General features: G+C 36.8%; 1 protein-coding gene across 2 annotated transcripts; it reads left to right on the top strand.

Annotated features, from left to right (window-relative positions):
- The first annotated feature begins 436 nt into the window (after positions 1–436).
- Positions 437–21512, top strand: NAA30 (N-alpha-acetyltransferase 30, NatC catalytic subunit). 2 transcript variants are annotated; one of them, XM_019644862.1, is made up of 5 exons: positions 437–615; positions 882–1428; positions 6341–6464; positions 8278–8333; positions 18108–21512. In XM_019644862.1, exons 2-5 carry the CDS (start codon positions 883–885, stop codon positions 18243–18245), a joined length of 864 nt encoding a protein of 287 aa, XP_019500407.1. In that variant the 5' UTR covers positions 437–615; position 882; the 3' UTR covers positions 18246–21512. The 2 variants fall into 2 exon arrangements, with proteins under 2 accessions (XP_019500407.1, XP_019500400.1); XM_019644855.1 differs by having other exon boundaries at positions 882–1650.
- Positions 21513–25312: the final 3800 nt, after the last annotated feature.

Raw genomic sequence — 25312 nt, 5'->3', positions numbered from 1 at the left:
TCTCCTTTTCGAGTTTCTACGCTGATTTGCTCCATTTTAAGGGACTCAGGTAACCGCTCCCTCCCCCCGCTGCCCGCTCTCGCCCCCGGTCAGGGCAAACGTTCAACAACGTACAGCTAAGGAAAAGCATTTGTAGGAGTCTTGTATATGGCCGGGTGAGCCGGCCCGAAACGGGCGGGCTTCGCGGCAGCTCCGTGGGGCGGCGGGCTTGGAGCAGCGAGAGCACGTCGGGCCCACCCCTCTCCGGCCCAGCGTTACAAACTCCGCGGGCTGAGGAGCCGCACAGCCGAGCACAGCGGCTTCGGAGCGGCCGGCTCCCAAGCCCAGAGCAAGTTCTCCTCCCCACAGCCCCACCCATGAGCGCCTCCCTTGAAGCCCGCAGGAGACACCTTCGTCCCCGCCCCACCCCAGGTCACCTCCCTCCACGCCCCTTTCCCTTGGCCCCGGCAGCCGGCAGGCAGGGAAGTGTCGTAAAGCCAGGCCCAGGAAACTTTACCCGGGGTAACAGCCGAGGCGCTTTACGGCGACGGCGGCTGAGTGTGAGCCTTGGCGGTGAGGCGGCCGCGGCGGCTGAGGTGGAAGTGTGGCGGCAGTGGCGGCGGGGACCTGTGCGGGGTGAGCCGCGCGGAAGGGACGGGGAGGGGCAGCGGTGACAGGGCTGGCGGATGGGCCCGGGCGGACGGGGACGGTGGCCGGCTAAGCAGCTGGGCGGCGCTGAAGAGCGTGAGGGGGGGAGCCCCGGAATTGGGGGGGCACCTCCGTGAGGGACGGTTTCTGCCTTTGTTCCCCCCACCTCCGCCGCCCCCCACCCACAGTCCCCTTTGCTCCGCGCTCGTCCGCCGGGTCTTATGGCCTCCCCTCTCGGTCTGTGTCGCCTCTAGGATGGCGGAGGTACCGCCTGGGCCTAGCAGCCTCCTCCCACCACCAGCACCTCCGGCTTCGGCGGCGGCCGAGCCCCGCTGTCCCTTCCCGGCGGGGGCCGCCCTCGCCTGCTGCAGCGAGGACGAGGAGGACGACGAGGAGCACGAAGGCGGCGGCGGCGGCAGGAGGCCCGCGGGCGGCGAGGCGACAGCGGCGGCCAAGGGCCATCCGTGTCTCCGGTGCCCTCAGCCGCCGCTGGAGCAGCAGCAGCTCAACGGATTGATCAGCCCCGAACTGCGGCACCTCCGGGCGGCCGCCTCCCTCAAGAGCAAGGTTCTGAGCGCGGCGGAGGCGGCCGCGTCCACGGCCACCCCCGACGGGGGTCCCAGAGCGACTGCAACAAAAGGAACGGGGGCCCTCTCGGGCGAGAGCCCCCCTCGCTGCCTCCCCAGTCATGCCAGAACTGCGCTCCCCAGCCCCGCAGAGGCAGCGGCGGCGAGCGAGCCGGCGGCGGCCCGCAATGGACTGGCGGAGGGCACGGAGCAGGAGGAGGAGGAAGACGAGCAGGTGCGGCTGCTCTCCTCGTCCCTGACCGCCGGCTGCAGTTTAAGAAGCCCCTCGGGCAGGGAGGTTGAGCCTGGGGAGGATCGGACGATACGTTACGTCCGATACGAATCCGAGCTCCAAATGCCCGATATCATGAGACTGATCACCAAAGATCTGTCTGAACCCTACTCCATTTATACCTATAGATATTTTATCCACAACTGGCCACAGCTGTGCTTCTTGGTAAGTGGATGGAATGAAAACAGGGTGAACCCCTCAGAGAGAGCCGGGCCACGCAGGGCAGGGAGTGCGAGGGCCGAGCTTGGCAGTGGACCTGCCCTCCTGCGTTTCATAATACGTTACTTGATGGTAAAGTGCGTGTGCACGCTCCTAGTTATTTAGGGAAACTTTTGAAGGTAAGACTTCATGATCCGGGTTAACTCGGTGCTGATGTATGTTCAACAAGCCTGTACGTTGCATGTTGGGGGTCCTGTATCCTGTTTACATTAGCTCATCGGTAATGTTTCACCATCTTTAATTACCCTCCCTCATCCTCAAAGCACTTTGCAATAATTTAATTTGCACATGGTTCTGTTCGGATGCAGACCTTATTAATCTCTCAGTTACAGCCATAATCAGGGAAGAGTGTATGTATGCATAAACATGTTTTGGGGAACGTGATTGTCAGTAAACTTGCTGCGGCTACATTGGAGAATTAAATCTTACAAGCATATTCTGTAATTATGCAGATTGTTTCCTTTTACTTCAGCAGGATGGTTACCCGTTGTAGCCAGCCTGCTTTCTGGTGCTTGATTGCGGCAGGCGATACTAACACTTCTGGTGGCTGAAAGACTCTCGAAATTTGAAAAAAATACCCTTTTGTGAAATGTAGGAAACTTAAGTGTGACATTGTTACTAATCTAATTTTTTTTAAAAGAAACTGGTCATAGATGTGCCTAAATACTAGTAGTAACACTGGATTGTGTGAAGTACAATTAACAAAAAAGTTTTACTTAAATGTAAGCAAAAAAGATTTCGTTACCAAATAAGCTGAATAATTTTTTTAAACTTAGGTAGTACTTGCAGCACCAAGTTTCTTCTCAATTGTATTGATCAATTTCAGTCCACTTGAAACCTTTCACTTAACTACTAACTGCAGGTATATACTTTGTATAATGTACTTACAAGCATGTTATTTCTATTGAATTTTATTAAAGAAAGGCAGCGTGCTGTTAAGGAGTATTTTATGATCTATGAAGGGAAAAACCACTACCATTATTTGTTGTTTTAGCATTGATTTAGTTGCACTTGGTAATTCCCTGCAAGACATTTTGACGATACTTGAGAAATCCATCTTTTTTTATTTTTATTTTATTTTTCAGTTACTGCTGACATAAAATATTATATGAGAAATCCATATTTTTGATTGTATAGCTTAGTGGTAATCTGAAAATATAACCTTAGTATTGTAGATAATGGTAGTTCTGCTGTTTTCTGTGTTCACTTTGCTAAACTTCAGTTTATTATGTTTGTTTAAATTATGTGAACTATTGTATATTCTGTAAAACTGCCCTTACAGGAGTCTAACCATGTTTCAAAATAGAAGTTCTAAGACATGTCAATGTCAGTGACTATGGGAAAAGGATTTTTTGGCATTATAAATGTCATTTCGAATGCCATTGTAATCGCTAAAAAATTGTAGATTTAATTGTAAGTTAACCCGCAGAAGCATACAATTGAGTCACATTTTAAATTGAAATAGTATATGTATTTCTGTTAATTTCAGAAAATAGTTGTGTATATATGATATTTAGTCAAATTTTTTTATTACCTAGGCCTCTCTCAACATCTCTGCCATTTTAGACTGATAAACTTAGTAAACTTTAATTTTGATTTTACACAGACTCCTCCCAATTCATCAGCTAATTTGTACTCTAGCCCTTAAGAGTCAGTTTGTTTAACATTAAATTCTGAATATCTAGAAGTGGAGATATGCACAAGTGGTTGACCTATAAGATTTACCAGTATAAGCATGAATCTAGTATTATTGAACATAAAACAATAGCTAAACAATCAGACGCCATGTAGAACTGGGGCCTTTATATTGGCATTTAACAAATTTGAGTTTCACATAAGAACTAATTGAAAACAAATATGTGTATATGTTTATTTTAAATCATATCAGAGTGTAAAGGATTCCAGAGATAATCTAGCTCAACTTTATTTTTTTTTTAATGAAAAAATTAAGGACCAGAGTGACTTAAATGTTTAAATCTCTACATATTTAGTGTCAGAGAGGTAAAGCTAGAACTTAGGTAGTCTGGCCTCTCATCGAAACAAGAACCTGAAAAATGACACACCCTAGACCCATTCCACGAAGATTATTATGTCACCAATGGACAGTTGTTCTTATAAACATAAATCTCAAGAGATTAGAAACCTCCAAGATGTTCCTGGTTTCCATGAGTAACCTGTAATGGATCAAATGGAATGTATGAGGTTGAACCTTAGAAAACTGCCAACACTTGACCATATTTGACCAACAAAAAAGATAGTTTCTTATGATTCTTTCTAGTAATTCTAGTAATTGTAACATGTGAAAGTAGAGTACTATACAAATGGAAGGTACTGTCAGTTACTCTGTACTTAACTAATTATCTCTACCTCTTTTGAGTTGATATTTTTAGTTGTTGGTGCTTTTTTAAACTTATTACCAGTGATGTATAGTACTTCCGTTTATTCTAAATTTAACTTTCTGGCTTCCTCTGGAAACATTTCTTTCCTATTTGTAGTGTTCTGGAATTAGGGAATCTCTATTTCGTACAGTTTATGTTCTTCAAGTTCTATAGATTGACAAGCCTTTGGCTTTATAGAGTTAAGTCTTAATCTTGCCAGGAATTTTTTAGCTCCCATCCTTGAAAAAAGAACACATTTAATACCATGAGTTCCAAATGCATGTGCAGAAGCTTTTATTTGGAAAAATTGGCAACAGTTTAGTGAGTCTTGTAAGTGTATATTCATCAGCAATTTATCAGGAATAAATACAGCATTGGCCTTCCTCTCTACCAACATCTTAATAAAGTATCATATATTGGGCTTTTATTTTTAAATGATATGTACAACTTGATTCTTGCTCCTACAGATTCTTAATTAGGGAGAAATCAATCTAGTCCAAGAGGGAACTAATATAATACTTTGCTTATTGCTTCCTTGGTCAAAGGACAAATAATATCTGTTGGAAATTCCTATCCAGTTTAAAAGTATTGTCCAGTTGTATCTAGTGGTTTTAATTTTTTCCTCTTTTGGATGGTTCATTAACTGAAGTGTAGGTGTCCTACAGGTTTGTATCATAGATATATATATAGTTCCATTTTCTGTACCTTATGAGGTGAGGTCAAAGTTTTTTTTAATGTACCATATTGTCTGTGATGCGTGTGCACACACACACGTACACATACATATTTGAAGTGAGTTATTTTCAAATAAGAAAATGCTGTCAGAGTTGTTCAACTAAGCAACTTTTGTGTCTATTTCAGTTGTTAATACTGAAAGAAATTTTAGTTTTTAAAAGGATTTTGAAAGAACCAGATTGATTTTTATCGTGAATGAAAACAGAAATAACAATTTTAGAGGTATATTGGCCCAAAATAGTTTTTGGTTTTTTTTTTTTGTTTTTTTTTTTTGGCGATAAAATAGAAATGAATTAGTGTGGATTGTCGAATTTAATATCCCTACAAAAGGAATTTTCTGACCTAGTTTAGGTTTGAATGAAATGGATTAGAATTCTTACCTAAAAAAAGGCTTTTTATTTAATTTATAGAATGGCGCTCTAAAAAAAAACTCACAACAAATTTAAGTTAAAATAGGTATTAAGTATAAATTGGGCTTTTCTTATTAATTTTTAAAACCATTCCTGGTTTAAAGGAATGTTGAAATAGTTTTTTCTGAAAAGTTAATTTTATTAAGCAATAATTTGCAATTTTCATATTTTTTTAATTAGGGCTCTTTACAGCAAACAAGTATTTCTGGCTGACACATTATTAAACATCTGGAAGTATTGCCCTATTTATATTTATCAGAATACAGTATTACCAGGACTTTTTATCAGTGATGGAATTTTTGAAAAACATTTTCGATGGTGACACTAGAAATTGGAATGATTAGCATTTATTTAACAGGTATCCTGTAACACTCTGGAAAACTACATTTTAAAATGCAAAGCTCTGTAAAATCATAGAAGCTCTGATTTTGAGTTATAAATATTCTGTGAACTTTATGACAATGATACACTCAGGAGTGTTCTAAAAATGAGACCATTGTGTACATCTTATCTTTGTAGTATCTCCATAACAAAAACCCCTTGAGTAAGAATACCCTAAAAACAATCTTTTTTCTGAAAACCTTTTACATTTTTTTTTTCTGATCAAAATCTAACTCTGCTGTTCAAGTATAAATATGTCATATTTGTTTTTTACTAAAGCTTTATTATAATGAAGTTTATAGTACTCTGCTGATAAGTTTCACAATATTTTATATCCTAATGAATAGACTTTTTCTTTATAAAGTTATTTTCATATATTCCCCGATTTCTAAATCTTAAATATATAGGTCTTCATTGCAAATAATTATAATAATAAACCTCTTGCAAAATACTTGAAAGTTTACCTTGTGGAAACCTGGCTTTTCACCTTGTGCTGTGATAATAAGCATAAGAAGTCCATGTCCTAAAGAATGTTGAAAGATTTTAAAACTAGAACATTTGAAGGAGCTCTGGGATTTAGATTTCTGAAACAACTGCTCTCTTGCTAGAATTCTCATTATCTCTTCCTCCTTCAAAAATGCTGACCAGTGGTTGGTTGCTGTTTCTCTGGATGAGTGAGTGTGCAGTACCTGATGGCAATGTGTTCTTCATAACTGTTTGTTTATTTTTAAGGCCATGGTAGGGGAGGAATGTGTAGGTGCCATCGTTTGCAAGTTGGATATGCACAAAAAGATGTTCCGCAGAGGTTATATAGCCATGTTAGCCGTGGATTCCAAATACAGGAGAAATGGCATTGGTAAGAAAAATATGTCACTAAAATAATGCATAAGTTTTTTCTTTTTTGAAGCAAGAGACTTAAATGTACATATGTAGAAATGAGCATGAAGCTAAGGGGAAAAAATTGTTTTTATTTCAAAATATTTCCAAAATGTTCTTCAAATGAATTTTTAAATTAATGTTTTAATTGTTTGAAAGATTATCTTTCTAATAAGTCACAGGTGATCAGTTTTTACCTTAAAACATTTTTTTGATCATATTCAAAATGCTTTACTTTATACTACTTGGTGCAGCTTTCAATAGCGTTTTTAGGGCTCTTGATCACAGCCCTCAAGGAGCTGTCTATACTTGGGTTAGACAATCAAGTACTCAATTGGGTACTCAATCAAGACAAAATTAAGAAGAAATTGTTATGATTATTTAGTACTAGTCATCAAACATCATATTAGCAATTCAAGGAAAACCAGAATTCTTACTATTCCAAAACTCAATCTCTTTCTTGGGTCTATCTTTCCCGCCATTTTCAGTTAATCTTATAATGGTCAGAGTCATCTGGGTGGTTTAAAAAACAAACACTAAGGCCTCTCCCCTTGAGATTCTTGTTTGTCCTGTTAGAAGTAGGATTGAAGCTTCCCCAGGTGACTATGATATAAGCCTGGTTAAGAACCACTGTCCTAGTATATAGGATCTACTGGCTCTTTGTTCAAGATGGAGGATCAGGTAGACAAGTACTTGTCTGAGCATGTCAAATTCTGGGATGTACTGACGCTAAGTAAGTATTCATGAAAGATTTGATGCTTATATCAATATTTAATTACTAGCAGTTTTGTCCTTTGTAGTTTTTTTTTTAAAACTATTTGTGTTCTTGTCCAATTTAAGACTGTCTCACACAGTCTTAGATGTCATGAGAAACCATTATGAATAAGTTTACTTAACACATTAGGTTTAACCAACTTTTCTCACAGTGTTTTAGTTTAGCACTAAGGTTTTTAGTGAATCAGTCTTGTTATATAAGCCAAGTTTGAGTCTTTGATGCATTAAAAAGAGCTAATAAGGACTCATGGCAAATGATAAGCAATTGTCTTGCTAGTTCAGAGGGCAGAAACTGGTGTCTTGAGTGTTGCATCCTAGCCCTCAGAAATTTTGTTTGGCCCATGTAATTAATGCATACTTGCTCATGTGCATGGTTTAAACATTAAGAGATTTCTTATAAAATTTGGATCTCTTCTCTTAAAATCGCATTTGGCAGTTGTTTTTACCTTTAATATAGCACATATACCTGACTCTAAACTAGGATACATTTTCATAGACATTTATAGACACACAATTAAATCTTTTGGAAATGCCAGACTTCAGTGTGCCCAGGCTCACTATAAGGTTTGTAGGAACCAACACAGTGTCTTGGGCCCATTCCGGGTCACAGCAGTTCTGGTGTGATCTTTGGCAAGATTGGTTCACGGGTTACTCAGTAAGTTCTTGCCAGCTCGAGTTCTTGGGTTGCTCTGGCCATACTATATGTTGCCTTTTTCTTTTTGTTTTTTTCTCTTACCTTCAAACAAAATAGCACAAACTCCTGCTTGGAGCAAATAATTACACCGAGAAAAAGGAATATATCAGGAGATAGGTCTTTTAAGAGGAAACTTACATTGTGTAGGTTCTATTGGCCTCTCAGTTTAAAATTAAAAATTTTCTCAATTTGAGGTATTCTGTGTATCTGCATTGAAGATAAAACTCAGCATTTGACATTCCTATGCCTCTTATGATGTTATAATTTACATATGTTTAAGAATTAATTACATTTTCCTTCATTAATACTCATATCTGTGTTCTAGGTACTAACTTGGTTAAGAAAGCTATATATGCCATGGTTGAAGGAGACTGTGATGAAGTAAGTCTTTCTAAATGTTTAAAACCTTTTATCCTGGGCAGTTTCTACTGGGTATTTATATAAATATTCCATAATAACTATACTGCAGATTTCATTGCAATCTATGATCATACAAATATAGCTTGTGGTGAAAATTATATTTTATTTAAAAACATGAATTTTGACCTAGAACAAATTTTAAGACGATAATGGAAGCTAAAATTTGTTTTGTGTCAAAATATAAAGGTGAGATCTTAGACATTTCAGTAAATAATTGGTATTCATAGGAGCTGTTAACAGGTTATTTAAGATAGCTCTTACTACAAACCTTATTGTAAGTCACTTGCTTATTGGCCTTAGTTTCTCTCTTCACACTTTTTTTTTTTTTTAACTGTGAACTGTCAGCCCATCTGAAGGACTTTTCACATTTGAGAAAATCTCTCAGCATTAAATAATGATAAGTCTGAGAGGAGAAAAAAGACAACCACTTTTTTAAACATAGAGCTCTCTGTATATTAAACTAAGAGCATCTTCTCCGTTCAGCTTGTTTGTACAGCCTGATGGCAGGTATAATTTTTTGTGTCCTACAGCCTGGGCTTTCTACATGTATATTGCTTTCTACATCATTGAACAGAGAATAATGGTGTTGGTTAGGAATGTTAAGATTTACTGTCATATAATGTGGACATAAATAAGTATAAACTAGGGAAGTATAGATAATCTTTAATATTACAGTGGTGACTACGAAGGAACAAAGTTGTATTTTTATGTATAGTAACTTGAGTAATACAAGTGACAGTTGTCTTTATTATTGGAGGGCAAATGTGCTTTAGAGAGTTCTCAAAATACTTGAAACTAGGTAATTTTTTTCTCATCATACTGCCCTTAATTAGTAACTTGTCTTGGTTATTTTTTTCTTTTCTTTTTTTTTTTTTTAACTGTACAAAATCTGTACACTGTCGTTAACCTGTGTGTGTGTTTATGTGTATGCATTTTGGGGTACAAAATCCCTTTCACTATCCACACATTCCTCAACTCTTCCTCCTCCTTTCCACTTACAGCTACTATTAATCTTTTGATATGCATCCTCCCATTTTCTAAGCATACCTTTATGCAAATGTGTAATACTTTTTTTATACAAATGAAATTATAATCACTATTCTGCAATAATTACTTTTTCCACTTAATAGTATCTCATGAACACGTTTCCATGTCAGAATACAGAGATTTACTGCAGAGTATTTTTATGCTTGCTCACATTAATTTGTATTCTGACAGATCACACTAAGCGGTGGTTGTATGAGAAGGCCTACAGACATATTGGGCAGTACAGAAAAGTCCTGGGATTTAAGAATATTTAATTTTACTCCAAATAAGATAATTTACACATGACGGAGGATCTCATTGCTCACAGCTTTTATATCAAATAAAAGGTTCTGTGACCCTGATAATTTACATGGCTGGTAACTAAAATTTGCAGAAGAGAATTGGACTACATATATTCATGAGTATAAGTCTCTATGTTTGGACCATAGCCATACTAGCTTAGTCAGCTCATGAGGAAGAAAGGCTTCACAAAAGTAGCATAACAGTTCGGAGAAACTTTTGGGATGATAAGACCATGTTTTGATCCTCTGCTGCTACTGAGTAGAGTGGTTTCCAGCGAACAGGGATGCTATGAGCAGGGAGTATTATGTTCCTTATGGTTAAGCCTTTTCTGAGTTATCCTAGTTACTACCTGTGAGACAGGCTGTGTGCTTTACCTTAACTGTTTAAATAGTCCTGAGGGTTTTTTTTGAAAGTTCAAGGACTGATATGGAGATTTTGCTTATTATACTGTTTCAGTCTTAAGGTTAAATCCTAAATTAGTGATACATTTTATGGTAGAAGTAGTCTTTTCATTGTGGGCCTAAAACTTGAATGGATTCATTTTTCTTTTAAAGCAATATGCATTACTTAGACTGAAATAGAGATAGCTTCATGAACTTATTCCAGTTGTATGGTTTTAAGTGGAAGGTTTTTGCAGTATGAATAGCTCTGCCTCTGTATTAAAGAACTCTTCCATGGTTTAAAAAAATTATCTGAGTCCCACATTGTTCAGATAAAGGATTGGCTGTATGAAGTGACAGGACTCTTGTTTACTTTTTATAAGGTTTTTACTCTCCCTTTCATTGAGTTTTAAGCCAAATAAGTAACAAACTCTTGTATCCCTTTTCCTTTCTAATTTTTGGTGGTAGTGTGTTTGTTGGTTCTACTTCTTTATATTGCCATTTCATCCCATTTGTTTGATTTCTTCTCCACTCCAGTGGTTTCTCATTGATATATTTGCTAGACCCAGTAGCTTCTTGGTACTCCTCTGCTTATTAAAATACTTTTCAGTGTTTAATACACAATTCAAATAGCAACAACTTGTTTAAGTTTGCCGTAATCCTTCTGGACAGAATCTATTGCATCTTCTGGACTTCCCTTTTTGTAATACAGTAATCCCCCCTTATCCACAGTTTCACGTTACAGTTTCAGTTACCTGTGGTCTACTGTGGTCCAAAATTATTAAATGGGAAATTCTGGAAATAAACACTTCATAAGTTTTAAATTGCGAGCCGTTCCGAGTAGCATGATGAAATCTTGTGCTGTCCTGCTCCATCTGAATCATTCCTTTGTCCAGCATAGCCACACTGTATGATACCTGACCTTTAGTCACTTTGTAACTGTCTTGATTATCAGATCAACTGTTGCAGTATTGCAGTGCTTGTATTCAGGCAACCCTATTTTCTTAGTAATGGCCCCAAAGCACAAGAGTAGTGATGCTGGCAGTTTGGATATGCCAAAGAGAATCCGTAAAGTCCTTCCTTTAAATGAAAAAGTAAAAGCTCTCAAATTAATAAGGAAAGGAAAGAAATCATGTGTTGAGGTTGCTAAGATGTGAATAGGACTCAATCTTCTATCTGTGTAATTGCCTAATTTATAAATTGAACTTTATAATAGGTATGTATGTATAGGATAAACCATAGTCTATGTAGGGGTGGGTACTATCTGCGGTTTTAGGCTCCACTGGAGGTCTTGGAATGTATCCCCCATAGATAAGGGGAGACTACTGTACTTCACTTAAATTGACTTGTTCAGTCTGTCCTAGCCATAAGGAGAGCAGAGATGCCTTTTACTGTTTACTGCCATATTCTTAGTGTGACATTTGTGATAGAGTACATGGTTCATAAATAATTTGTTGAATGCTTAGTTCTTTTTTTTCCAGGATCTTATCTGTACCCTTTTGTTTTTTTAAGATTTTATTGGGGAGTTAGGGCAGTGGAACAGCGTTGGGGAATCGGGGAAGGGAGACAGACAAGTTGCTGTCCTTTTGTTCTTCAGCCTAGTTGTGGAGGACGTTGCTTCACTGGCCCATGTTGGTATTATCATTGTGCTTTTCCCGGGTGAGGCAGTCGTTCGCCGGCCATTGGACGGGCTGCTCATGGCAGCTCACGAAAGCGCCGTCTACTCTGTCGCCGGTGACTCACGGCAGCCCAGCTCCAGGTCGAGCTGTTGTTCACTGTCTTAGTATAGAGGACGCGGCATCATTGGCCCTCATGTGGGATCCAAACCGGGGCCCTGCTGCTCAGAGCTGGTGTCCTAAGCCAACTTTTAACCAACGCGCCACTCGGCCAGCCCTATCTGTACCCTTTTTTTAAAAATACTGTTGAATTTTGACTTATATAGTTAGTTGTTAACTTGTTTTTCTCTCTGAGCTTTCCGTAAGCTTTCTGGGACCAGCAATAATTAATTCTGATACACAGTAAGATAAAACAGTATATCTGCAGGGTTAAACAAGTTGTTAAAATGTCTTTTGGTAAAAACAAAGTTATATGTAATAATAGTCTTTTATATAATCCATTGTTCTGAGGAAAACTTTGAAATTATGATTCACTAAAATTACAGTGACCATTTTTTTTTTTTTATTATACAACCAACTTGTAATTTTACTTTCATTAAGTTAGGCCAACATTCCTTTCTTTTAAAGTGTTAAAAATGTTGACAAATGATCAGAAAGACATTTGAAAAGGGTTTTAAGTTACCTTTTTTGTATTGTTTTGTTATTTTTTTTCATGTGGGAGTCAAACCAGCAATCTTGCTGTTAAGAGCACACGCTCTATCCACTGAGCCATCCAGGCGGCAGCTCAGCTCAAGGTGCCAGAGTTCAGTCCCAGCCGCAAGCGGGCGTAACCTACCATTGAACAGGCAGTCTTGTTAGGAGCACCGTGCTCTCACCAGCTGAACCATCCTGCCACCTGTTGGCAGCTCAGTGGCAGCTCAGCTTGGGCACAGCTCAGGCGAAGCTTGGGCGAAGCTCACTGGCCCATGTGGGAATCGAACTGGCAGAGCTCGTGCTTTTAAGCGCACTCTTAACCAACTGAGCCACTCGGCTGGCCCTAAATTACCTTTTCTACTAAGGTTGTACTGCTATTTTTTTTATTCTTACAAAAATAGAGATTTTTAAATATATGAACCTGTTAACAGAGATACATTTGGATATTTCAGTGAAGCCTTACCATGTATATCCAGTCAATTGTTACTTTCTATTCTGTTTGCAGAATTTGTGACCTTGAGTCATGTTTATATTGCTCTTGGTTGTCACTTGTCATTTTAAGATAAATTCAGAGTAAATGAAACCAAAGTTAGTAATTATAGAGTTGAAATGTAGATCATATTTTTGCCCAAATAATAATGATATACCCTCTTGGTCTAATATATATTTTAGTTTTGCCTTACTATGACTTTCCTAACTTTTTATATGAGAATTAGTCATGTTAAAACAGCATAGCTAAAGATCTTTTTCATTTTTATATATTTGGAGCTGGCTAAGAAGTTATAGCATCAAAAAAAAAAGTTATAACAAACAAGTGGGCTCATTGCTTCATGAATAAGGAATGCATTACTTGGCCAGCCAAGTGGCTCAGTTGGTTAAGAGCTCGCTCAAGAGTGTGAGCTCTGAGCAACAGCGGTTCGATTCCCGGTCTGAGCTGAGCTGCTGAGCCCAACAGGTGGCAGGATGGCTTGGCAAAAAAAAAAAAAAAAGAAATGCATTACCCATATTGCTGATCTGGCTTAAATATGATTGCACCCCTACGTGCTCTGGCTGCCAAGATACTAGACCAAGCATTTTGGGTTTGTGTTTTACATTAGGGGAAATAGTAAACAAAAACACATATAAATAGCACAGATGAGTTTTCTAAAATGTAATTTTTAAAGTAAGATTTGTGTACCTAAAATAATGAATTCACATGGTGGCCATTTTATGTACTTTTTTTGAAATAAATTTGAATGGGGCAGGTGATTGATCAGCATGATGAGCAGTGCTTTACTTTTTAAGCTGTAGATGTCCTTGAAATCTCATGTCTGGAAATTTAAATTCCAAAAGTTATTTTTAGATTTAAGGTATGATTACCATGATATTAATACTCAATACTAACTCATATGATGAGACTACACTGGAATCAAAACTTCTTAATGGAGTTCATTACCTCCTCCTCCTGGCTCATTGCCCCTCTACCATTCTACTCTTCGCTTCTTTGAGTTTGACTTTTAGTTTTCACGTATAAGTGAGATCATGCAGTGTTTGTCTTTTTATGTCTGATGTATTTCACTTAGCGTAATGTCCTCCAGGTTCACTGATGTTGACAGAATGGCAGGATTTCTTTTTTTAAGACTAAAAAATATTCATGTGTGTCTGTCACTGTTTCTTTATTCATTCATTTGTTGATAGACATTTAAATTGTTTCCATATATTTGCTATTGTGATCATGCTGTAACAAACATGGGAGTTCCTGATTTCAGTTCCTTTGGATATATACCACAAATGGGATTGCTGGATTATATGATAGTTCTAATTTAATTTCTTGAGGAACCTCCATACTGTTTTCCATAATGGGTGCACCAATTTACATTTCCACCAACAGTGGTCTAATTTATTTAAATAACCTATTAAAAAAACCTGTTACATGTAACAAAATAAGGTATATCTTTATGATGTACAAGATGACTTTTAAGGTTTTGTGTTTAATAATTATTTTTAACATTTTTAGTTTAACTGGAAACGTATATTTTGGCTATGAGACTGAGATTGCTACGTAAAGGGCAGAGTAAAATGGAGTTATTTAAGCTGTAAGGATTTTGGTTGAGTAGTTTAACCTAATTAGAGAACTGGGTATGAGAAGTCTGGGTTCCAGAGTCATCTGTCACTTAGTATAGTTGTGTGATTGTAGGCAAGTCATTTAACTTTTTATAGCCTCTCTGTCTGTGCAATATGATGGTAATTCTGATCTGAAAGGGATGATATGAAGAGCAATTAAAGGGTTCATTCAGCGATATCAGTGTAAGTTGCCTCTGAGGTGCCAGACAATGAGCTAGTGCTTAGGTTCTAGCAGTGAATCAAGCCTGCCCTCCCTCCAGGAGCTTCCAGCCTGTAGTATTAAAAAAGGCTCTCTAAACTGTAATGGCTTGGCTTATTCTAACAATGGTTTGTTGCTAAGAGAATCCGTGGAACTTCACTGTAATACTTTTTTCTGTTAGGTAGAATTTAACTTTGCTAAGTTTCTTTAGGACCAAATAACCTCATTATCCTTTGGTTTCCTATGTAATACTCCCTGATGTGAACTAAAAGAACAGCTTTATAGTGAGTTTCCAGTATAAACCCAGATTCCCTTTTAATACAAGAATACAATACGTGATTAAGTATTAAAAAGTAATTACTTTTTTCTGGCATTTTCTGTTGTGTCAAATAATACATGATCTCTTTGTTTAGAAAATGTGAGTGTGTGGAGAGAATCTTTTCATTTTCACTAAGGTTAGCCCTTTGTGTAATTTTTCCTATGTAATTCTAAACCTCAAGCGTATATTTATATAGTTCTAGCTAGCTGCAGATGTGTTTTGAATATTTTAGATTGCCAAATATTAATGAACATGGACTTAAATCCCCTTCATCGCTTCTTAAGTAGGTTAGAGCTCCCATTTGCTGCTTTGTTTTACTTTGGAAAACAATCAGGGAGGTAGAGAAGAGTGGATACTGTTAAGCTCTAGTTCAGATTTGGAGTCTGGTCTTGAGTTTCATTCATTTGTAAATTGGAGATAATAATATCTATTTCATGGGGTTATTGTGAAAATAACAATGATAAATGCACGTAAACTACTTTACATAGCACTTAGTATGCCTTCAATAAATATTAGCTCATTTTTATAATGCACTTTTTTTATTTCTGTGAAATCAGTTCCAAATTTTGTATCATTGCAGCTTTATTGCTCCTCATATTAATTGTTTTGATTTAACATTTTAGCTGTAATTAGGTGCTAGCCTAAAACAGAATTCTAGGAATTACCCAAGGGAATTGTTCAAAACTGAAAACTTATATTGACCCAACTTGTTCCAGATGGGAGGATGGCATACATTAATAAGAAACAAATCCTGTTTTTTTTAAGAGCAGAGAGAAATTGTTGACTTTATTTTTAAACCAATATGTTTGCTGTACAACTTTTATTTAAGGATTCCTTAGGAACATTTTTCTCTTGATTCTGAACTATTAACTACTGTTTTATAGATCTTTTAAAAGTTTGGATTTAATTTGTGATTTGCTTATATGAGTTAATTGCATAGGTAACGGCCTTAAGATGGTGCTTTTTCTTTAAGTATTCTGGTCATTTAAAAGCTTGGCAGTACTTTTGTTTAATATTTATATAATGTATATAATGAAAGGTGCTGAGAATGTATATAATTAACAAATATTTAAGAGACTTCTGTATGTCAGGCAGTGTGTGAGGTGCAGAAGAAACAGCTGTGAAGGAGGTACCCGTGATCACTGCCCTTGTTGGGGTCATCAACTGGAAGAGATGACATACTCATCAGATGTTAAATGAGAGTGCAGTTGAGTAAGGAGCAGTGCAAAGTATTATGGGGTTGTATAAAAGGAAAGGGATACTCCACTCAGTCTGGAAGTGACAAGCTAAAGCCAAAAGCAAGGATAGGGACAGCATTCTTTCAGACAGAGGAAGCAGCTTATGTGAAAGGTCCAATGAAAGATCTCACTGAATTCCTGAAACTGAAAGTTTAGTGTTGATTGTGGAGAGCAAAACAGGAGACATAAAGCAAAAAAGTTGGCAAGATAGGTGGAGGCCAAATCATGATGGGCTTTTTAGTTCTCTTGATTATCTTTAACTTGTGGACTTTATCTTGAGAACAGAAGGGAGTCAAATGGTGTTAAGCAGGGAATTAACAAGAGCATCATACTTCTTAATGAGAATGGGAGACCTTTTAGGAGGTCTGATAGTTTGGATTAGAGTGATATCAATGGGACAGAAAGAAGAGGATCAGGTTGAGAGATTTAAAAGAGAAAATTGAAATATTCGGTGCTTAGATGTATGGAGAAGGTTGGAGAGCAAAGAGGTTCCAAGATGACTCTCACTCAGGTTTCAGGTTTGAGGCATCGGTGTGATGGAGATCTTGTCACTGATATGTACATGGAGTTGTGGAGGAGGAGTTGATCATGAGTTCAATTTTGGATATGATGAGTTGAGGTTCAGTCTTTTTCTCTGTTTACATCTTTTGCTTGGATTCTTCTCAGGTGTCTTTGATAGCTTGAGATAGAGCAGAAAGAGACTCAAAGGCAACAGGGTCTCCAGTTCGATTTCCACTTGTGCCAGTGACGCTGAGACTGAGCTGAGCTGCTGCTGAGCTGACAACAGGTGGTAGAATGGCTCAGCAAAAAAAAAAAAAAAAAACACAAAAAACAAATAAACCAAAACAGATAAAAGTTATTACTTTGTGTTTCTCTGTTCAAAGTGTTTGTTATGCATAGTGTCTTTTGGGTTGTTGGAAAAGTCATGATGCGTTTTTGCAACAAAATAACCCAATAGATGGTGGTGCTCAGAATGTAGTCCCCGACCAGCAGCATCAATATCATCTGGAAATTTTTTTAAAATGCAGATTCTTAGGCTCTACCCCAAACCTACTCAGAAACTCTGGGCATGGGGCTTAGCAATCTATTTTAACAGACCCTCCAGGTATACTAAAATTTGGGTACCTTTGGTGTAGATTCAGCAAACTTTCTCTGCAATATGCCAGATAGTAGTAAATATTTTAGACTTTGTGGACCATATGTCTTTGGTGCAGCTGCTCAACTCTGCCCTTATAAATTGAGAAAGCAACTGTAGATATCATATAAACAAATGGGTATGGCTGTGTTCCAATAAAACTTTACAAAAACAGGCAGTGGGCACTTTGGACCCAAGGGTTGTAGTTTGCAGACTCTGCTAGACTCTAGACAAGTGTGGTAGTGGGTAAATGATGACAGATTAAAGAAAATAAAGGAGTTGGAGGTCAATATGAATACTTTAAAATACTGGTTTATTTTCTTAAACTGTTGATTGTTGATATTTTTTTTTCTTTTCATTATTTTTTTGTCACACTACTTCTCTCCATAGGGAAATAATTCATCTTTGTTTTAGTCTAAAACATATATTCTCATTACTAAAAATTCCAAACTAAAAATTCACAAAAATCAATAGAAAAGAAAATGTCTCCAGTGTTCCCACCAACCTTGCCCCCAAAGAGAATTGCTATTAAAATTTTGATGACTATTTTTTTTTCTGTACATCATTAATAATTAATGATTTCATCATTAATTTTAAAACAAGTATGGTATGTTTTTCTTAAATATTTGACCTAATTGTTTATAAGTGATTTTTCAAATTATGAACTATAAATTAGTTTCAAATATATAAAATTATAACTTGGTTTTCTCTTATTTTTTGAAGGTTGTTTTGGAAACAGAAATAACGAATAAGTCTGCTTTGAAACTTTATGAAAATCTTGGTTTTGTTCGAGATAAGAGGCTGTTCAGATACTATTTAAATGGAGTTGATGCACTGCGACTTAAATTGTGGCTGCGTTGAGCAACTGACATCAAGGAACAACTTTCCAACCACGCAGAATCGACCTTTGCATGCAATGCAATTTGTACAGAATTGCTTTGCAGGTGGATTTAGTAATTTCCATGCAGTTCTTATCTGTCAGTGTCTCATTGAGTGTCGCACAATATTTGTTGCACTTTGGCATGGCGCATTTGTTCTGAATTAAAAGAGATTGTTTTAAACTTAAAGAGTTCTTTTGGTACCAACAAGATGTGCCAGTTCATAGCCAAGATTTGTTTGTTCGTTTGCAAAGTCTGCTGACAATGTTATTTACACAGTGATCATTTTACCACAGAACCAGTAAGTGGAACATGATTTTTGTTCCTTAAAAAAGCCAATGTAGATTGTAAAAATCTCTAAGTATACTAACATTTCACATGAAACCTGCCATAGTTTTCTGAAGGGGGTGGGGGAAAAGCTTCAATTTTAGGTTTTATTTTTTTCAATATTAAATCTTCCATTCTTGAATATTGGTACCTCAGTGATTAGTGAATGAAAAAAATGTAGGGTTGGTTGTGTCTTACAATGAGTAAAGGTAACAATGAAATTGCGTCTGCCAGTGCCTGTGTAGATAAGTATATTTGTCTTCATCTCTAGTTTTTTAATGCATGCTACCTTTTCTTTTTCTTTAAGGCCTTTGCAAGCCAACTTTTGTTTTTATTTAAATTCTAAATTTGATAATAAATTATTTCAGATTTTTATAATTTGGATACTTTTTCCAGGTGAATGACAGAGTGGTTTACTTTAGAAATCCCTTCTTTCCTTACAGTAAGAAGTTGAATCTACTTGGAAAATCTTTGAGAAATGGCTCAAAAGGGATGAGAAAAGTTGATGGAGCCAGGAATTGCTAGGTTTTTGGATGCACTTTTTTTTTTGAGAGTGAGGGAATTTTGGGGAAAGGATAATTAATGTAAATTGGTATGATTTTATTTAATCAAAATTATTGCTAAGCTGTGAAGAACAGCTTTAATAATGTAGTTGGAATTTTTTCCCCCACTTGATTTGGATTCACATTACTTTCATTTCTTAAAACGTTTCACTTTTGGTTCTTGGTCTTGGAAATAAATTTCAAGGTGCATTGTATCCATTTTAAACTGATTTTCTTTCCACTTATTTGAGCAAATTTTTGGGGGGAGCTTTGCTTTAGTTCCTAGAAAAGCAAAAGGGAGAAATGGAAATTTTTTTGGAATGAGTTCTTATGAGTTTTCTTAATAGCCATCACCGTGTTCATTAGTCACATTGCGTTTTGGCCAGCCTGTGCAATGTAATAAATTTTAAAGTTACTTGCTTTCAGTTGAGTCAGGAAACCTGTGATGGATAATTTATTTAACTGGAAAACCTAGGTACCCATGAAAAAAAAAGATTCATTTTCTGTGAAAATGTTTTATAGGAATCTATGTTGTTTTTTCTTTAATTTGGATATGCTTTACTTCTGCTCTAGGATTTGGTTTGAATTTTATTTTATGGCTATAATTACTGTACTTTTGAAAACCCTACCTCCATTAACAGTTGGTAAAAGCCCCCTTTCAGGAAAGTTTGTTGTCGTTATTATTATTTTTTTTAAAGGAAAGCTGCTCTTTGCTCAGTGTAATGTCTTGAAAGTGAACATGGTGACAAGTACTTTTAAAATAAAGATACACAGATTTGATGAAAATAAAATCTTCCTGCTGGTGGGATCATTTATAGTTCCTTATTTTCAAAGAAAACGTTCTTTTCCATTCTGTATTGCTCTTGAAAGTTTAATGGGCAGAATACTGGCTATGTTAAAAATATGAGCACACAATACTCAGCTTTTCAGCTGACCATTTTGAGCATGTTTTTGCTCAAACTTCACTTGGACTCTAGCATTTAGAGGAATGCCAGTCATTGTGATTTATTTTTAATATGGAGGGAACTAAAGTAAAATAGTTCAATACTTACGTTACCAAATTTTGTCTCACCACTTTACATTTGACTTGCTGGTTCATAGGTAATGATTGTTGAACATACATTTGCTTGACTCAGTGGGGACAGTTCTAAAGTAGATACATGCTGGATTTTCAGTTCCACCATTATGTTTTTGGCAGGTTGTCAATGAAACCATCACTGTTGACCTTTTTTTCGCAGAATTGACCATGTTTTGCTGAACTGACTGGGTGTTTGTAAATATAACCTTAACCATGTGACTAAAAAGTCAGGTGGTTGTCATATTGTTCATTCTGGTATATGTTGAATATCAGTGTCTACTGTATGTCTTTAATTGGGTATGCAAAAATTATTAAGTAGACTAAAATTTTAACCTCTAGCACAATAACCCAGCACCAGAACTAAGTCTCTATTCCAGTTGAAGGAGCATCAAACATTACTTTTTGACATTGGGCTTTCATTTCTCTTACCTAATTGTCCAACAATTCCATTTAAAATTGATAGAGTGAGTTCACTTGGCTAAAACTGAGCAAAATTGGTGCAACTTTCTTTTAAAGGGGTGCTGCCTCTTTAAGACTGACTGTACTATCCACTGACATTGGTTTGGCAGTTGATACTGCTGAACATATTATACATGCTACCATGAAGCTATATATGTTAGTATTGAAGCTAACGGGTATAATACCATTTTTGATGTGGGCTGATTATAATTTCCCTTATGTTAAAATGAAACTACTCTAGAGAAGTTCACAGATCAGAAACCAAACAGTACTTTTTGAAGTTGAAGCCAGCAAAATAAAAAAAAAAATTACTATTAAAAATTGGTTTTCATGTTTTCCACCTCTTCCCCAAATTACCCTCTCCACTTGCTTGACAAATCTGTGTAAAGGAGTTTGTCACATGTTTTAACTTTACCCTGTGTTATGGTATTGGCGGACATGTGTAAGACTGGATGTGTATATTTATTATGGTGTCTAAAAATCATGAAGTTCATCACCTTCCGGGAGCATAGATAAAAGCAGATTGGTAGTGCATCAGAGTTATTTTTCAGTGCACCATGACATCACTAAAATGAGTGCTATAATGTTACAGGGCTTTCAGGTTTGTAAAAACATAACCATAAATTATATTGACGTCAGATATGAGTTGAGTATCTATAAAATATCACGTGTATCTCAAAATATTGGACTGCTGTTTGATGACTGGATATTGCTGCATAATTTTCTTCTATTGTCCCGTATCCTTTTGGAGAGAGAGATTTAATGGGCTTTGAAATGTGCAAGCTGTCTAAATAAGATGCAGTCAAATAAAGTATGGTTAAGTTGTGTTTGCATTTTTCTTTTAGCTACAGCTGTGTGCATTTTATGATTGAGTTATTTTACTAAGAAAAAAAACCAAGCAATCTATTCTGTTCCCCACTTGCTGTCTCCCATCCAAGACTTATTTGGAAGAAGTGATATACTATCGTTATCTCTACTTTGTGTTCTGACAAAGTAAATTGGAAAATAACATGAACTTGATTTTCCTAAAAGTATTCAGCTAGTCGTCTCATGTATCAGACATCAATGCAAATGAGAACATATTAAACCAAAACTTTTTTTTGTCCTTGTTCCATAGCAGTTTATTTCTAAGACGATTTTTATTTTAATTTCCTATTTTTTTTGTTTGTGCTTAAGTAATGTTTTTTTTACTCTTATTAAGACACCAAAGTAAAATAGAGCATTATATGAAGGGCTTTTGCCCTTGTAAGAAGCTTTAAATGGTATTTCTGCATGCTTTCTTATTTCAAGATTTATGGATACTAGTGGAAAGAAGAGATCTGTTTTAATCATGATTGCTGAATTACTTTCATCACGCACGCCAGATCTTCACTTTGTTCTTTTATAGTCATGTTATGAAAATATCTGAGTTCATGTTTTACTTGGGCCTTATATGGAACTTTAAATATTTCGTAAATTGTCTAAGTAAGGACCAGTAAGTGATACTGTTCTTCCATACCTATGTACACAGATCAGTATTAACCTGTAAAAGCGATACTTTTAAACAACTTGAAAAAAATGGGTTTGAAAAGTCGCATGCGCATATGGCACACTGCACTTTCTTCAGATCAGTGCTAATAGTACTTTTTATGATAATAGAAGTAAATGTTCTTTGTGTTCTCCAATATGCTAGCCCCTATTCATGTGTAGCTGCGGAGCCCCTGGAGAGTGGCTAGCATGATTGAAGAACTGAATTTTTAATTAATTGAAATTTAAGTAGCCACATGTGACTAGTGGCTACTATATTGGACAGCATAGGTTTAGGTAATATTTAAGTAGTAATAACTGAAGAAAGCATTTTTTGAATAGGATTTTTAAGGCCACACTATTTATTTATTGAAATATGAAATACAAGGGTAATGATTAAAAACTGCCTCTGAGCAAGAGTAGAGCTACACTGTTTATGTTGATAATCTATTTCATGAATATAGTATGTGACACCACCTCCCCCTGCCCCTGTTGTGATGTAGCCCTTCTGAGAAAAGTAGCCTTTTCAGTTTTTATTATTTGGAAGTTCTTTAGGATGCAGTGATGCACAGATTCAAGTGCCAAAAAGTGGTTTCTGATGAGACTGTCGGATCTTTTTAGCATTATGTAAATCATTTTACACAGTTAAGCCTAATAATTTCTCATTTTAGATGAATTAGAAATCATATCACCTCTAAATGAGATGATCATTTCTCACTACCAGTGGGTCAAACAGCAACATGGAAGACTGTCATGTTTATACTTTTTTTTTTTTTTTTAATTCTGGAAGATCGATCATGTTGATGCAAAGGCAAGTGTTTTTGTTTCTGAGAGGACCAGATTAGTTTTGACACGTTCTTTGGCCGCGGTGTGTCACCCTTGATTCTAACCGGTCATCTAGTAAGTGTAATTCATCCAAAGGGCAGGCGTGGGGATGGGAAACACCTGGCCAAAAGGAGTGAGTGCCAGGCTTGGGACAGCCTGGAAACACTGCTGGGGGGACAGCCCAGAGCACATGTTCTGTTGAGAACAATTCGTGTTTTATCTTTGTAGGAAAAGACCCAGGAATAACAGACCACCGAAGTGCCAAAATCTGTCGTCTACTTAAAAAAATGTAAATAACGCAGGGGTTATAATGTAAGGTTTTTAAAATGCTAAGAAATAAGCTAATTTTAGTTATGATTGGTTTTCCTGACTACCTCTTTGCTGTATAAATAAATATATCTCAAGTTTCTAATACCTCAATTCCCTGAGAATCTGTATGTATGTTTTTGTAAATAAAGTAATTTACCATATGCTAGGGGGAGGACCTAGCTTTTAAAGAAATTGTATAAAGACATATGTACTGGATGTGTTACATGGTGAATCAATTTGAAATTTCTTAAAAATGCCTTATAGCCTCTTCTGGTCCTTCATTCAAGTTTTTTTTTTAGTTTTTTTTTTTTTAAGTATTCATATTTAGTGAGATTTGTGTTCCAGGAAGTGTGTACTCATTTGTTCATTCAAGATTTGTATGTCACCTATGTTTTACTTTCGTGCCAAAGAAACTCACCCTTTTTAAAAGCCAGCAGGTTGCACTAACTGAAACCCTGCCCCCCCCAAAAAAAACCCTTAAATAGACTTTCTTAAGAAGTTTTATTTCCTGGGATTTAAATATTTTCCAGAGGAAAGTATACAATTGTTTAGTTAAAGCCATTAGTATTAACTTGTAAAAATGCCATGTGTTTTTAGAAATGCACTAGTTTCATTAAGGAAAGAGAATTGACAATTTTAAGGAACTGTGCTGTATTACAATCCACAATTGCATACAATTTTTTAAAGCTGATAAAGTATTGCTAAATTTTATGTGTGTTTGTGAAATATTCAGCATTCAGTGCTCTAACATAGGGGATTGATCACTATCATGTTTAGGGCCAGAGTCCCATGATAGTACATGGTTATTCATTTTTTTAAGGGGGCTGAACCTGTTGCCTTAAAGCTGAACCTGCTGCCTTTAAACTTTGCTACCTCCCTCCCTCTAATTGTGGCTGTAAACATTGACTGCACAGTCAGCTAGCATTATACTTGATTTTATTGTGAATGCAAATAAAATAAAATTTGTAAGTCCACCAAGTATTGATTTAACTAGGTAAATGTAAACTGATTTCAACCTTGTCTTTAGCCCAATCTTGCCTGGTTGGTAGCTTGTAATTTGGAAATGAAGTACCTCAATATGGATGTGAGCATTGTGTTTGGGTTATTGTGGGAATAATTTTCTTCATATTTGGAACTGATGACAAACATTCAAAGTGTTTATTTCCATCCTGATGATACTGGGCAAGTTTCTTAATCTCTCTGAGCCTCTAGTGATAACTACCTGATAAGCTTATTCTGAAGATTGAATAATTTATGTAATCTCTTTAGCAGTGCCTGGTAGTCTAGTACAGGGTAAATAATAGATAACTATTACTAATATATGTAACAGTATATAGATTTGTATTTTGGTATGGGGTTTTGTAGCACCATTTAAAATGACAAAAGTCATCTAAACATTATATTAGGTCTTATGAGAGTAGCCCAACTAGCAAATAAAGAGAGAAAACTTGGCCTTTTTATTGTGGAGAATATTGAAATAGGTAGACGGAAGAGTATAGTGATCTCTCCATGTGCTTAATCAGGCCCAACACCCGTGGCCCATCTGGACCCATCCATTTTCCACCTGCCCTTGTCATATTTTCCCCCAACAAATCCCAGAGGTGATATTTTACCTAGAAATATTTTAATACTTCAAATGGTAAGGCCTAATTTTTAATAACAAAACCACAATAACGTTACACACACACACACACACACACCGTAATCTTTATAGAGCCAGTATTAATGCTTCAGTTTTTAGGGAATTATTAATAGCAGCATTGAGATGCGTAAGAAGTAGAGAATAAATAATGACGACAGAAGAGGTTACTCTTTCAAAGAGGATAAAAGATTTGTCACAAGGGCAGTAGACAGCTAAGTAGGCGAGTTTGGAGAAAACAAGGAAAGTAGAGGAAAGGTTGAAAGTAGGAGCTGTGTCTTGCATATCCCAAGTACCAGTGTTTTCCAATGGACATAAGACGTATGTATTGGGGGAAACATGGAGTTGGTAAATATGGTGAAGTT

This window comes from Hipposideros armiger, unplaced genomic scaffold (assembly GCF_001890085.2).
Source record: "Hipposideros armiger isolate ML-2016 unplaced genomic scaffold, ASM189008v1 scaffold_5, whole genome shotgun sequence".
Classification (NCBI taxonomy): Eukaryota; Metazoa; Chordata; class Mammalia; order Chiroptera; family Hipposideridae; genus Hipposideros; species Hipposideros armiger.
The sequence above is the reverse complement of the archived record's forward strand: the minus strand, read 5'-3'. Positions and strand labels throughout refer to the sequence as shown.

Coding starts and splice junctions, on each gene's coding strand:
- NAA30 (XM_019644855.1), top strand. CDS start 883: ATGGCGGAGGTACCGCCTGGGCCTAGCAGCCTCCTCCCACCACCAGCA. Junction 1,651..6,340: donor GGCCACAGCTGTGCTTCTTG/GTAAGTGGATGG, acceptor TTTATTTTTAAG/GCCATGGTAGGGGAGGAATG. Junction 6,465..8,277: donor ATACAGGAGAAATGGCATTG/GTAAGAAAAATA, acceptor TCTGTGTTCTAG/GTACTAACTTGGTTAAGAAA.